The sequence below is a fragment of the Poecile atricapillus genome, chromosome 2 (genome assembly GCF_030490865.1).
Source record: "Poecile atricapillus isolate bPoeAtr1 chromosome 2, bPoeAtr1.hap1, whole genome shotgun sequence".
Lineage (NCBI taxonomy): Eukaryota > Metazoa > Chordata > Aves > Passeriformes > Paridae > Poecile > Poecile atricapillus.
This window is the reverse complement of record NC_081250.1, coordinates 70,311,838-70,326,832: the sequence shown is the minus strand read 5'-3', so window position 1 is coordinate 70,326,832 and position 14,995 is coordinate 70,311,838. Positions and strand designations below refer to the sequence as shown.

The following is a 14,995-nucleotide window of genomic DNA, read 5'->3' as shown; positions in this document are numbered from 1 at the left end:
CAGAGTGACCTTGGTTTAAGTAAGCCTCAAGTTTCACACTCCTGAAGCAATTGTTGATGTGTAGTTGAAGAGACAATTAAAGGAATGTGTGGCTTATGCCAGTCAATCAAGTCCTATCCATTCACAGTATGGAATTTAGATGGGCAAAATAAGTCTTAAAAATAATGGTGCTGGCAACAAGGAAAAAGTAATCAGTAATGACATATATTTTAAACATATCATTATAGCTTGAAAGGATAAATGCCATTAGGTGTTCTGAAGCAAAAGTAAGGTAGTACCACCCTCACACACTTGTGCACCTCCAAATGACAGCAGGGTGCAACTTTATGACAACAGCTATTCAAGTGTAACTGACAGCCTAATTTGATTTGTATTATTCATATGCATTACAACACACAACATGGCACAAGCGCTCATTCAGGGAGATGATGGCATTCGGAAAAAAACATCTTTTCACCTGCAAATCACTTCCTTTGAAAATTAGCAAACTATAATGAACTTTTCCACCCTATGTCACTATTTAAAGCAGAACCACCCTTCACTTTCTCAACCAGTGATGATTTGTTTTTTTGATTTATTTTATTTTCTGTTTGTTTGATTTATGCTGGTTAGCTATACTAATACATACAGCCCAAAGATCCTGTAAAAAAAGTACAAGTCTTAAACTCCATTAACATTCTTATGGGAACCAGAAAGCAACATACTTAATTGTTTCAGTGATACAGGTATTTATACACCAGTGCCCACTACCATCACTTCTTAATCCAGAACAAGTGAGGCAACGTGAAATAACAAATACAGGAGTTAATGAATAATCAGAAATCATGTGCCTTGGGCTATTAACACTTATGGTAACAGTGTCACAGAAAACAACAGTCATGAACCAGCACTGACCCATCAGCTGAGCAGAAAACCACATCAACAAAGTCTACAGCTCCAGGGTCTAAGCTGCCTTCTGGCCTCTGTCTCACACCGTGTCCCCCAAACCAAACTGTGACTGCTCTGGCAGCCACAGCATAGGGTGAAACACAGCAGAAAATTAGAAGCCACCTACATCAACCAGGAAAAGCCACACTGAACAATTACAGTCAGGGTACAAGGCTGACAAAAAAAAAAAAAAAATCAATAATGTTGCTTATTTTGCTTTCATAATGAAGACTTATAATTTCAGCCATGCTGCAATACCTGTTATAAAATCCTTAACTAACTGCATTCAAGATCTTAAAGGGTCTTTAGCACTCCAAGATGGGTTTCATATTACAGGTAAATAAAACAAAGAAAAGCCAAGGATGTTTTTTTACAGGGTACTTTAGTAAGTTTTTTAATTAGCATTGAACGAGAAATGCTTCCTTTAAGCATCTATTATGTTTGTCATAAAGGTTGATTCAAGAAATTTCTACTTATGACCCCAAGAGATAGGTCTTTCAAAACTTTCTTACTTTCTAGTTCTATGACAAAGTGTTAACGTTCTGCGATAAACTTAACATCCAACTGTGCTTTTTATAAACAAGTAGCATAGAAAGATTCTCTGCTTACCTTAACATGATCAAAAACCCATAAATCAAGCTTGGCTGCATCTTCTGCTCCAAAATCTTCACTTTCTGCTGCGTAACAAAATGTATAAACATGATCTCCAGTAGCACCTGCAAAAACAATATAGATGGCATACAAAATACAAGGCTTTTTGCTTTTCTCATAGTTAAAAATACTTTCATGCCCAGGAGTAGAAACCTACCAAGAATGATGAACCTGAAAGAAGCCACAGAAATTTTCTCCTTATTTTAAGCTTTCCCATAATTAATCTTTTTTGGAAGTCTGGATAACATTTTATCTCACTACCTTATCAGCATCTCAGAGGAACGAAGAACAATGTTATCCAGTATGTTCAGGAAAGGAAATAGAATATGGAAAAGCAGATAGGAGAAAACCAAATCCCAGTTCAAGCAAATTAAACAGAATTTTGTTTTGAACCAAAGAATTTCACTGAGAAACTTCTAACCAAGGAAGATTCATATTCCTAGTCTCATTTGAACACGTGTTTTGGGGGTAGGCTGTTTAAGAAAAATTTGCTCAGCTTTTGGTAGCTCAACTGAATCATACAAGACAGCGCCTTATCCATGAGGTCTCTTCCACAGGAAAACATCATGTATCACATGCATAACAAAGGCATCAGGAGGGTTACTGTATTTAAATTCTAGCTATCAAAAGCCCAGTGGACAACTTCAGGGAGACAATATTAAAAGTCTGCATGTTTAAAATGAGCATCCAAAACAGAAAAGGGAGAACTACTGGACTTTTTTCAGCCACAAAGTACAACACAAGGGCTACTGATTTGCAAACACAGCATCTGGACATGGCAACTTCATTCTCTACTCACAGACAAGGGAGCAAAGCAGAGAAGAGAGGGGGCTGGGGGGTAAGACAAAGACATGCAAGAAATTAAATTTCAGAAGTCCTGAAAAGATTTGAAGCTAGGTGAAATTTAACTAAATAATTCAGTCAATGGCAGAGCTGTTCCAGTTCAGGGGTGCCATTTATACTGTGACTGTGTAAACTCCCAGAGAGGAAAATGTTCTTCAGTCAGCTGATGACCAGAGAGATCCAATCTGCTGGATGTCACAATTATATAATGCAGTTGTGTAAGCTTCCAGGCTTGTGAATGAACAAACATCTCAGTATAAGGCAGCTGCTTAACCAAGATTATGTGGAAACCCACACAAAGGGATGCAGGTATTTCAGGCCAGGAAGATAAAAGCTGGCACAGATTTTCTGGTGCAGCTCTCCCCTGTGCCCCTGGAGATGTTACTTCTACTTATAACACAGAACACTCACTGCAGTTCTCAGTCTAAAAGAAAAGGAAGAAAAAAACTGCCAGGCATTAAGAAGTGAATTCAGGAGTTCCAACTGGTGGATAAATGAGTTCAAAAGAAGAAATAAATCCTGTCCATCACTGCCAGGATAACTGATAGTGTAAGAGGGTAGAATGCTGTAGTGTTTTTCCAGAGTGCCACAGCAAACCTGAGAAGTCCTTCCTTGAGAAGTGTCACACCAAAGAAGCACACAGTCTGCAAACGAAGCAAAGGAACACAGCCACCACTTACCCATTTCTAATTCCTACCCAAGTGAAACAAAACAATTCGCCCAGCCCAGCACTGCAATAAAGAGAAAGGGTGGCAAAATAAAGTCATACCAGGAAAGTTTTGGGTTTTTTTAAATAAGAAATTATATTATGCAATACTTTAGAAATTATTATTTGTCCCATTGTTTGAGGCGGCATGCAACAGTATGCCAACACTTTCTTTAAGTCTGGGGATGAAGAAGCAAAGACAGGATAGAGAAGTAGAAGAAAGCCAAGGATGAAAACATTTTTTAGAAGCTGCTGGACTTGACAATGCCATTACACTATGGGAAATAACTGGAGGTGCCAGAAACTCCAAAAAAAGATACCACCTATTGGTTTTGCTCTCTTCTCTGCCACTGTATCTCACACTCTCACACTCAGCATCAATATTCAAATATTAGGATCAGGGATGAAGTTACCACACTCTTACAATAAGATTTGCGTCCCACAGAAACTGAATGTCTCGCTCTGCTAGTGGGGCTTGTCTCTGACAAGCCTGTCATGGGTCAGAGTCCAGACTCTGCAGGAGAATTTGCCAGTGAATTTTGCAGGCACAAAAGAGTGGGGAAAAGTATGAATGCGCAAAAACAGTCAGACACTGAGAAGGACAGAGTGTGGCCATCAGAGAGCTGTCATCAAATACAGCCATGTGACAGATATGAGAAATTCTGCATTGTTTAACAAAAAGGAATTAAACCAGAAGATGAAGAGGTCTGTCTGTCCAGAATAATCCTGACAATGGTTTGTCCCGTGATTTTGATGATACCTTTCTTCATACTCAAGTTAAAACAATGACCGTAGCCTTTCTGGAAGCTTCCAAAAAAGAGAAGGGAACCCATGAAACAAAGGGCAGTCTGGGTGCAACAAAGTAGTATCTACTTCCCCTCAGAGAAGCAACAGCCTCAGCTCCTTTTTCAGCATGACATTTAATAGTCTGGAATATACTCCAACCCAGGCCACTGTCAGAACAGTACAGGGCTGGATTTTTCAGGTCAAACCTCAAATCCTGGCAAGTCTAGAAAAGAAAAGGCTTAAGGAGCACTCTGGAAACAAAATAGGCATTTTCAAAAATGTTATTTTTAGATAATTTCAAGGTTATAATCTAAAAACATCACAGAAAACAAGATTAAAATTAGCACAGTGAATTTGTGTATCTTAAGTGAGTTTAACTACTAGAAACAAACACCTTTTAATCCTGCTCAAGATACAAAGTTACTTCAGACATTTTCTGAGATTGAAGTACTAATTACACAGTCATTAAAACTTTGCCAAATTCAGATTTCATGTATATCTATTTTTATATTTTAAAAAAAATCTGTGAGCATTTTTTACTTCCTTAAAGAATTCTCAATCATTTTTTTGAAATATATATTTTATTACAAGAAAAGTACCTAGAGAAAATAGACAATGACAGGAAACAAAGGATTTTTCTGTGCTTCCCAAAAGGCAGCAGGTATCATATATTCTTTATGCATCATCCAATGCAAGTGGCAAAATTTGGAACGTAGTGGCACGACAAAATACACACAAGAAGAGTCCTGTGGCCTCACTGCTTTGCAACATGAAAAGAAAGGGGCACATAGCTTAATTTCTCTCTATCTCCTTCTTGGCTTTTTTGTAAAAGTAAAGATAAAAAACAAACACTTGATTCCTTTCCCTTCCGTACTATAAAACTTGTCCTCTTTGAAAGAAAAGGAGCTATCTTCTCCTAGAAAAAAATTAATCTATCTTTCTATCATAAGATACCATGATTCATGTTCTGACACAGCACCTACTTCTCAGATACATGACTGCACTTAAATTTTGACAACTTTGGGGGATTTTCCTCCCCCCTGCAAAAGGAAGCTGCATTGCTGATACCACTCAGAACAAGCCATACAGAGAGTATTATCCTTGAACATCTCTTCAGATAACATCAAAGCTGCTCACAAGTCCTCTGCTTATCATCTTACTCAAACAAAACCAGTAGAAGGACAGAGCTCTGGGAAATTCTTGAATTCCCCAAATATTTTCCCAAGAACATATGCCTAAAAATACAAATAATCTGTGCAAGGGCAACTACCTTTCCCCTCTCCCCAGCCACCATCACACTATTTCCAAATACAAACTGTAATCTGAGGTCATGGGAAATTATCAGGAGATATTTTTACAGCTCATCATAAATTCATGAGGCTTAAGCAAAGAGCAGAAGAGAAGGGCGTGGGGGGGGATGTCAGGATGTGAGGGGGAAGACACATGAGTTCAGAAAAAGTTCAAAAATTATCATGAGAAATATGATGTATATCTTCTCTAAACCAGTATTACATTCCACTCCTATCCTGCCTATCTCATTTCTCTTATTTGTCAATACCAATGCCTAGACCAGAACAACAGAACATGCCCTTAGCTTGCCCCTTTTTCACATGAGACTGTTTATTCTGAGATTATGTGAAAGGGTGTATATATGCATTCATTCTTCCAAGAAAACAACAATATTGAACCAGGAGAACCTTTAAACATTTGAAGTGTTGCTCAGCAATCTCTGCATGCTCAAACACCAATTGCACTGGACTGACAAGACTTTAATACACTGCACATCACAGGCAAAAGACCTCAGCTTCAGGAATAGTACCAGGAAGTTCTTGCTTGCATACAGTTCTTCCCTCTACATATTTATGTTCTGAGTAGAAGCAGGATATCCCACAACAAGCTACTTCTTCAGCTCTGACACTGAAAAAGCCTGGCTGCAGATCTAGCTCCCAGCTCACTGGGAGCTGCAGGCTTGAAGAAAAGTCCCAGCTGCAGACTTGCAAAACAAGAGTTTTAAACCTCAGCAAAGGAAAAAAATACTACGTCCTTGTAACTAAAGGTGTGTTCCTTTAGTATACTGACAGAATTAGCAAAGGTCTATTTAAATGCATAAGAAATAAACAGTGGTATCCTCATTAAAAGATTGCTTCTTTTCCTCCACCCCATCTTCATTTCACAAACTAGAAATCAAGTATACAGAAATACACAAACTGAAAATACTTTTTTCACCTTCTTCTCTAACTCAAAAATACTAAGTGTCTATATTTTACTACCTAATAACTATGTGTTAAAGATTCATAAAATTAAGTCTTACCTTTTGCAAACATTGGCAAGATATCTGGGCTTCCCCAGCTCCAGGTATATTTACTTTCATTGAAAACAGAGTCAAATTCCACTGGATTCTCCTTCCATCCTGTTAAACAAACACATTTAAATGGCATTGACAGACGATCTCATTGACTGCTAAAACTGATAGTCCATGCAAAATGTTGTGGGTTTTTTTTACAAGTTTCCCCTATATTATTTCACAATAAACTCCAAACTGTGCATCTTGATTTTAATTCCATTTAAATATCTATTATAATTACTCCCCCATTCATTAAGAAGTGAGCTGAAAACCTAGGCTAATCTCATTATGTAGTGTTTCAAACAGGCAAAGCACACAGCTGGTTTATCTTCTAAAGAGCTAACATTTTCCTGAATTCTGCATCTCCTATTGCCTGAACTCAGTTTTTGGCATTTCAAGTAATAAGATACACACTTACATATTTCCAGAAGTCACGTTGCACTTCCTTACAATAAAACCTTCAAGATTTTCTGTTTCCATGAAAAGGCACTTGACATAACACAATATGGAGATGCTCTTAACTAGGTATCCCTGCCAATCCTGCATTTGCAGCGGTTGTCAGAAGCAAGAACCTTTTCATTAGGAACATGAACAAGACCAATTCCTCTCACCTCCCCTGTCCAAAACCAACACACATGGCTAGTGTTCAGGCCTGGAAGCCTGAGAGGGAAGGCAGAGGAACACACAAAAGACCAAGTCAGTAATGAGAAGGGTTGTTCTGCATAAATAAGCCCCAAACACTCAGTAACAGCTCTGGACAAAACATGGGTTTGGAGGCGGCTTTTACTTAATTTTGCTCCTGATGGAATGGTTCAGCTGAGACACTGCAGTTCATTTGTTGTTTGCAACATCTACTTAGCCACATCCTAGTACATTCCAAATGACAATTGAAAACTCAGTTACATGAAGCAGTGAGGCCATAAGATACTTCTGCTTTTAGGTTCAGGCTGCTAAATTCAACCATATTAAAAATATTAATTTATGTAAGCTATTTTCCTAGCTATCAATATTAGGAGTGGGAAATCAATCCAAAATTATTATTTTCCATACCATCTTGGCATACAAACTACAGTGCAGGTATTTATCAATCAGTACATCACTGAAACACTGCACTTTGGAGGACAACATTCAAAGCTTTAGGACCAGCCTACCTTTAGCAACTGCACTGACATCCTCATAAAATCCAGCAATAAGTGCAACGTGCCCCGGCCTGGATTCTGTTGGGACCCGGGTGTGAGAGATTCCCCAGCTGCCATTATTCTCTAGAATACCCCTGAGAAAAGGATTCAAGGCAGTTAATGTTCATGACTTGTCCAAGTACAACAAATTGCAGATAAAAAGAGTGTCAGGTAGATGTGAGGCAGGAAATGCAAAAAAGCCCCAAACCCAGACTAAAAGAGATTTCCACTACCACCTGCTGTGCAGTAAAACAAGCAGAACATTAACCTGCAAGTAGTTCTATATTACAGCACTGCACAGAGAGCATTACTATCGTGGCCCATCAGCACAGTAAACAGATGAGTTCAGCTGGTGCTCTAATACACTGAAAATTAACATGCTATTTTTTTTTCTGCTGCTTTCCCCTTTAGCTTTTTCCCCCCCCAACAAATTATTTCTGCCTGGTATTACTCTTCTTTGTTCTTTCCATTCAGCCTGAAAGTGTCTAGTTCAATCTTATCTTATTCTCTAAATACATTCAATTATAATTAGCTCTTGTGACCATGTCTGGCTTTATCTGTGCTGAATCTTGGAAGCAATACCAAGAGAATTCAAACCCCACATAAATCTAAGGTGCAAATAATCTTGGCAACAAGAAGAAAATTTAAGTAAACCTTGCATCTTTTGCAATTACACTGAAGTGAAGGCGGATATATTCTCACCACACAGACAGAAACACATCAAGTGTCCAGGGTTTATGCACATACAGTAAATAGTTATAGCAGGTAAAAAGCAAAGAAAACAGAGGATAAAGCCCAAGCATAAGAAGCAGCCTCATAAACTATTCTCGTCTGCTGAAGATCTGAACATCTGGAGCCTGTCACGAAGCAAGAGGTGAGTGTTAGCATATGCTGTTTTCTTGTCTCCATCTTCTGGAAGAACAGAAAGATTCACTGCTCACTGTCAGAGCAAGGGAAGTAAGAAAACAAAACACAACAGGACGTATATTATACTGACTTTTAGGAAAAACCCGCAGAATCTTCTGAACAAATTCAAAGTAGTTTTTAACAGTCAAGTTACTAGAAAATTAAATTTTTTTAGTTCATGATATAAGCTACCAAATTTCCTATGTTTATGTGTTTTAGTCCAAGTAAATTCTGGGTTCATGCCTTTAAACACTCACCTTAGACTTCACACCCTCAGACTTACTTGAAAGCTCACAGAACTACTTGGAATAGCCCAAATACTACAGTGAGGAATTTAAAAGTATATGGAGACTAATATGTTTTTCCTAGTCTCATGTCAGCTAGGAGATAATGCAAGTCACAGTGAAAAAAGTAATTAGAAAAAAGGATTTATGTATTAGTCAAAGTGGTTTTTTATTTTTCTCACTACAGACTGATCAGAATGTATTGTACTAATATTCATTAAAGATTTAAAACAAAAATAAAACACTTGAGTTCTCCTCAGACTTCATTGTAACAACAGGTAGAAAATTGATTTAATTAGAATTTGATTTCTATTGAATTGGAAAATAATTCTTTACCTTTGCTTGTCAACAATAGGATGACTTCAGGATCTGAAGTCAACAATAACACATACCAGGCAGAAAAAATGACATGACATATTAATTTGTCATTTTCCTATTCAAAATTCATTTAGATACTCTGAATTACTTCAATGCCTTTTACTCAAAAGAACCACCAAAAAAACCCAAAAAACTTCCATGGCAACATAAACATTAGCTAGCCATAATAACAGTGGTAAGTATTAATATGATATAGTGATACAGCTGAAACACGACATGCAAGGAAGAAAACACCTTCCCTGAAATCACCATTGCAGCAATTCAGATCACTTACTGGCCCTAACAGCTATAACAACAGTGCTGAAAACCAGATTTTTCAAGAGTATTGTGGAAGACTAGGTACTTGGTGTACATGTATTATCCAACAATGTGCTTCAAGCCTAATGGACATTCATTTTTAATTCCACATTCCTATTAAAACTTTGCTTCTTTTAATAGCACATTGCTACAAGAATGGCTCTTGCTCATTTAAAGACAATCTTTCCTCATTAACTATGCAGTAGTTCCCAAGGTACTCCACTTGGATCAGACTAATAATCTGGCTGTTATGTTGCCCACTACTATAAAGTGGGTAAGGGACTGAACACTTGGAACTTAGGAATGAACATGCAAAAAAGTAAATTTTATATTAAATTTGCATATACTTTGAGTTAGTATTATTGAAAAAGGAATGTTCAGACAGCAATAACTTGGGAGAATAAAAAAAGGAAACACTTCCAGAAACTAACACTTGTTATAATTAGAATAGAATAGAATATATAATTATAAATAATCTTGTCAACCTGTTTACAAAGTTAGCTTATGGAAGCTGTGTTGCTCAAAGGTTCAGGGACAAAACACTGAACCTGTTGCTTCAAAATTGTGGCAGCTCATGTAACAGATCTGAAGATATGGTCTGGGCTGCCTGATCTTCCACATTTCAAAAGGCATAGCATGCTTCAGGTTTTTTTCTTTTCATCATCTCTCACATACACATGCTCACACACGTATGTACCTATATGCAGAATGAGAAATGACAGAAATACAGAAGACACTTCACACTTCTACAGGCATTTTCTTCCACTCAGCGACCTACTAGCATCTTTGCTTATTACAAGGCAGTTCTCCCCCTCCGTTCATTCATGTACTTTCAGCACCAGTGAGTGCTTTACTTCTACAGATTTTGAAAGTCCCTAACTCCACAAACCAGGTAAAGCAGAGAAAGCAAAAGTGCCACTTTTCCAGCAGTAGACAAGCTAATATATGGTTTAACTTTTTTCTAGGTAGGCATGATAATGCTGAGTGGCTGAAACTTAAAAAACTCAAATCACTTAGTAAAAAAAATACCCATTACAACTTTTTCCTGGCCACTACTCACCCCTCCTCCTAGTGATGAGGCCATTACAGCATTCACACCTTGACGGATTGGTTGGCAATGCAAAAGACCAATAGTTTTACTGCTAAGAAAAGAAACTGCTCTGGAGTAAGTGTGAAGTCCACTGCTAGAAGATGACATGATAAACTCACACTGATGTGGCAGATGCATGCCAGGGGCAGACAGCAACTTATAAAAACAGTAACAGCAGCAGAAGTAGGTACAAGTAAACCCATATGGGCTGGCAAGCACTGGAGCAAGGACTCCTCATATTTGTGTACTACTTTTGCAACAGTGGACTGCAAAAGCCCTAAGAGCTTCAGATGACTGATAATTTGGGTTTGCTCTGATATTCAAGCCAGACCAATTCTATCATCACACAAAAGTAGTCTTATTTAATAACATCTTTTTTTTTCAGTCTAGAAAATTAGTTGTCTTATGCTCAAATAATTATCTTGATATAAGGAGACAGGGAAAGTTAACAAAAAATTAGTTCTAATCAGACAAGGATATGACTTAACACTTTTTTAGCAGGATTACTTTTTCACAGCCTTAAACGAAATCATTCCTTTAAGCAATTAGACACAAACTGTAGAGAGCACAAGGGAGGCAGCAGGGTCATGCATGCAGGAAAGGTGGAACGAAGAGGAAGTGGCAGCTTGCTGTTAGACCCATTCAGGATATCTCTTTTAATCACTCCTTAAAAAGTCTCATCAGTAGCTTAGCATTAGAAGATAAGCACGTTAATGCACTACTACTCTTAAACTGAGCATCCAGGAAGCAGTCTAAATTTGTGACTGCCAGGCTTCAGAACTGATACCATGCTGATGTGAATGGAGAAAGTTCACTCCCCTCTCAGTTACTGGCAATCTGTAGAGTGCAGGGGACAATACGGACTCAATTTACACTGTCCTAGTTTTAGTAGCTTTGCTGACGAGGGACCCAAGCTCATGCATTTCTGCACAGTGCAACTCTGCAAAGCTTATTACTTCAAAGGCAGTACTCAAGCCACCACAATTGTTGTTGTTCTTCTTGTTATCTTCTCAACATTGTAGAGCTGCATCCAGAAATAAAACCTTGTAGCTCAGTAGAGTTTTTGACTTACCGCAGGTAAGGTGCCCATGGTGTCCCATTGCTGTCCAATTCATACAGAGAATCTGCTCGCAGACCATCAGCAACAAAAAGCACAAGACGTTTTGCTGGAGGTGGCAGTGGAGTCTGCTGAGGAGTCATTCCATGGACGAGAGGAGAGCTGAAGTAGATGTCAAAAATGGAGACCAAGAACACACAATGCACAAGGAGCCCTGCAAGTATGAAGACGGGTATATCCATGGCAGCAGCCGGCTGGCAAAGGCAAAGTACAACACTAAGAGAGAGAGAGAAAAATAAAGTTAGGCAGATGAGACTTACCAGAATCAATATTTATTTCATGTGTTATGGAATGGAAGACCCAACCACAGACATCCCCAGAATCCATAATCCATTCCTGCTTCCAACAAGTTTTTTTCCCCCAGAAGTCCTGGTCAGAGTCATTGCATGACTAATTCAGACCTGCAGATAACCATTATGTCTCAGCAACTCATCTCTGGTGTTTAGGGGTTTATTAGATGGCTTCAAAAGACCATTGAATCAAGCCAGTTTGTTTCATTAGCTACATCTGTGACAGAATGCAATGTCTCCATGAACATACTACCCTCTACTGGCTGCTTGCACGACAGAGTTGAAGTCTGCTCAGGCAAATGCAAGGCAGACAGATAAGAGAAAGCCATCCTATAATAAACATACATCCAACATTGCTTTTTTTTCTCCAAGTTTGCCATCAAATCTGGGCTCATTATACTCTGCCTAGAAACTGAAAGAATAAAGATGTACTGCTGAGCACAGAATACTATTCCTCTTCTAAAACAAGTGGCAAAAGCACAATAGATGAAGAATGATGTTTTGGGAATTATTATATTCTCTTTTTGAATGGTTTTTTTTTCCCTTCCCAGTCATCCTCTGAGGTCATGTTAGAGATACAAATATGCCTATTATTAATAAGAAGTACACTGTCCATAGTTGCCAAGTGTGCTATGGGGTTCATAAAGGTGAATGTGAATATTGGCTGAGCTAAGTGTGGGACCTGGGCCTGAACGACCTTAGTTCTGACAAAGGACTTTTAGTGCTGCCCAAGCTGCTTAGTTATTTAAATATCAGCTAATTATCCACCTTAGCCAAACATCACCTCCATTCACCAATTAAGAAACAGATTTTCTTAATGGCCTGGAAGGTTCAGACTACCTATGTAAATACACACCTTTCTCTAAGAGAAACAGTTTGTTTAAGAATCTAGTTAGTGTTTCTAAATTACAATATATATTAAGTTTATCTTGTTACTTTTAGAATTACAGACACAGGCAGCCACCACATGGTAAATCTACCACTCTTACTAAATAAGAATAAAAGGCTTCACTACCACATAACTTTAACTCTGATCAAAATTCTGAAAGATGTTCTTTAAAACAAAAAACTTAAAGGGCCAGGAAAACCAGAGAAAAATAAGAAACACACTAAAAAAATATTTGAAAGATAATACACATTACTTACTAACCCAAAGAAAATTCAGATCTCCAAGCAACTTAAACATAACTTCCAATCCACCCATTTTCCTTACTGGAACATAGATGCAACAACTCCAGCTCTAATCAGAAACATTACTATAGCAACTTCTCATTTGAGATATTTGGAGAGAAAACTACACTAAAAAAAATGAGATAACAAAATACAACATTTCAAAGAGGCATGTAGTAGTCACATTTAAATAAACAAAAACATTTTATTAATCAGGAGCTTACAAACTTTTATGTCTGTCTACAAGTGAGATTCCAGGAGATTTGGAATATCTGTAAGTATCAGTTTGTTTATTTTTTTTATTTTTAAGTATTCTGAGTTCCTGCATCAATTTAAATATATGAAATCACAATCACAGAAATACCACTAAGTTCAGTGCCACAGCTCATTTTATTCAATTAGTTTTATTTTCCACTGGGCTTTTTCTTTTGATACAGTTGTGCTTGATAAGAGAATATTAACTACTGACGCCTTAAACTGATGAGACTAAACACCCTACTAAACAAAGCAGCTACTTCTATCAGATACTTGTTGCAGGCTCCCAGTGCTACAATTCTATAGCTTAATATATTCTATCTTCCTCTAATTAAAGCATTAGTAACCTAATCTGTCTTCTGCACTAGCTAATTCTCTTTGCTTTAAATTCTCCCCAGGCCTCAGTCTTTGCTCACAGAAAAAGAGTTCAATCAACACAATTCAAATTTAATGCTTAGACTATAGTATCTATAGAATTAGTGAGAAGAGAAAAAAGCGAAAAGGATACTTTCTTTTGCAACTGTAGTTTGACTACATTACACTAAACCATTTATCTGGGCCCAGCATATCCTACTGATCAACACCACCACATGGTTTCCAGACAGGCAGCTCCCAAAGCTGCTCCTGCCACATCCATCACAGCCATTCCTGCCTTTACCTTGGCTTGCACTTCTCCTTGTATGCAGGACTTTGTGTGTCATCACTGGGACACAACATTGTGAAAAATACCCTGTCCTCAACTTACAAATACTTTCCCACAGGCACACAAAGCCTTGGAAAGCTTCTAATTGCACTCAGCTGAATGCAAATTTCTCTGTAGAACCTAGTGCTCGACTGTTCAAGACAGCTCAAAAGGCATGGAAACAACAAAGATAATGATTTCAATAACAATTTCTTCCTCACAAGAAAAAAATAACCAGGATAAAAGGAAAAACTGGCTTAAGCACTGAGGAAAAACCAGAAGGCACAGCCTATCAAGAAAAATAGAAATGCATTAAGCATACACACTTTTGAGGATGAGAAGCCATATCTAAGTATTTACGACTAGTGCCAAAACATCTCTGCCCTCAGGTGCCTGGCCATCCAAAATGCGGATAAACAAACTGTCACTTGAAAATACATCTTATATCTTTCTGTCAAGAAAACTTGAGCCAAGGATATCTCAATATTTTTGTGCCCTGTGATATTTCCTCAGGCAATCCCTTAGTGCAGTACCTTCCTCAGTCCTTCTTTTCACAGGGCAAAACACGAGATTTGCTCAAATTCTGACTGCATTACTCTACTTTATTCTGTTAAGTCATTGCCTGTCACACCAAGAGGAGAAAGACACTCTGAGTCTTACAGATAAGAAAAGCATATTGCAACCTATTTGCCATGTGTCATTTCCTACTACCCACCTAAAACACATTACTTGTTACAACAGAATCCTGGAATCCTAATACAGTTGAGGCAGCCAAATCACCTTCTCTGTAGACTCATCCCAACTAGTAAGCTATATATCAGACTCCAATTTCATCTTTTGTTTCTACATTTTCCCCCTTCTGTCACCATCTCCTAAACTACACAGAGCCAATAATGATACTGTCCAACCCCCAGAATGTCAGACCTTAAACTATTCCAATAAAATATTTTTTTCAAACAATCTGGAGTCAAAGTCACAAAGCTGGCATAAACAAAGACCCTTTTCAGATCTTCAGCAGGAAAGTACTAAAGATACACTAAGCTACTCACTGCCTGTTAAATGCAAGTTGTTCACAGAAAGGGAGCAAGTAG

At 37.9% G+C, this 14,995-nt stretch overlaps 1 protein-coding gene across 4 annotated transcripts in view; it reads right to left on the bottom strand.

The window, feature by feature from the left end:
* PIGN (phosphatidylinositol glycan anchor biosynthesis class N) overlaps positions 1-14,995 on the bottom strand; it is a 98,697-nt gene that overhangs the window by 73,865 nt on the left and 9,837 nt on the right. For 2 of the 4 annotated variants that reach the window (XR_009276953.1, XM_058832863.1), the window contains exons 2-5: positions 11,463-11,723; positions 7,409-7,530; positions 6,225-6,323; positions 1,537-1,643 (exon numbers count right to left, since the gene is read on the bottom strand). Coding sequence is in view for 3 of the 4 variants with exons in the window: in XM_058832863.1 (XP_058688846.1) it covers positions 1,537-1,643; positions 6,225-6,323; positions 7,409-7,530; positions 11,463-11,689 (555 nt within the window). In the remaining variant the exon portion in view is untranslated. Of the gene's footprint in view, positions 1-1,536; positions 1,644-6,224; positions 6,324-7,408; positions 7,531-11,462; positions 11,724-14,995 lie in introns of those variants that run through there. The other 2 variants (XM_058832864.1, XM_058832865.1) reach the window with 1 other exon arrangement.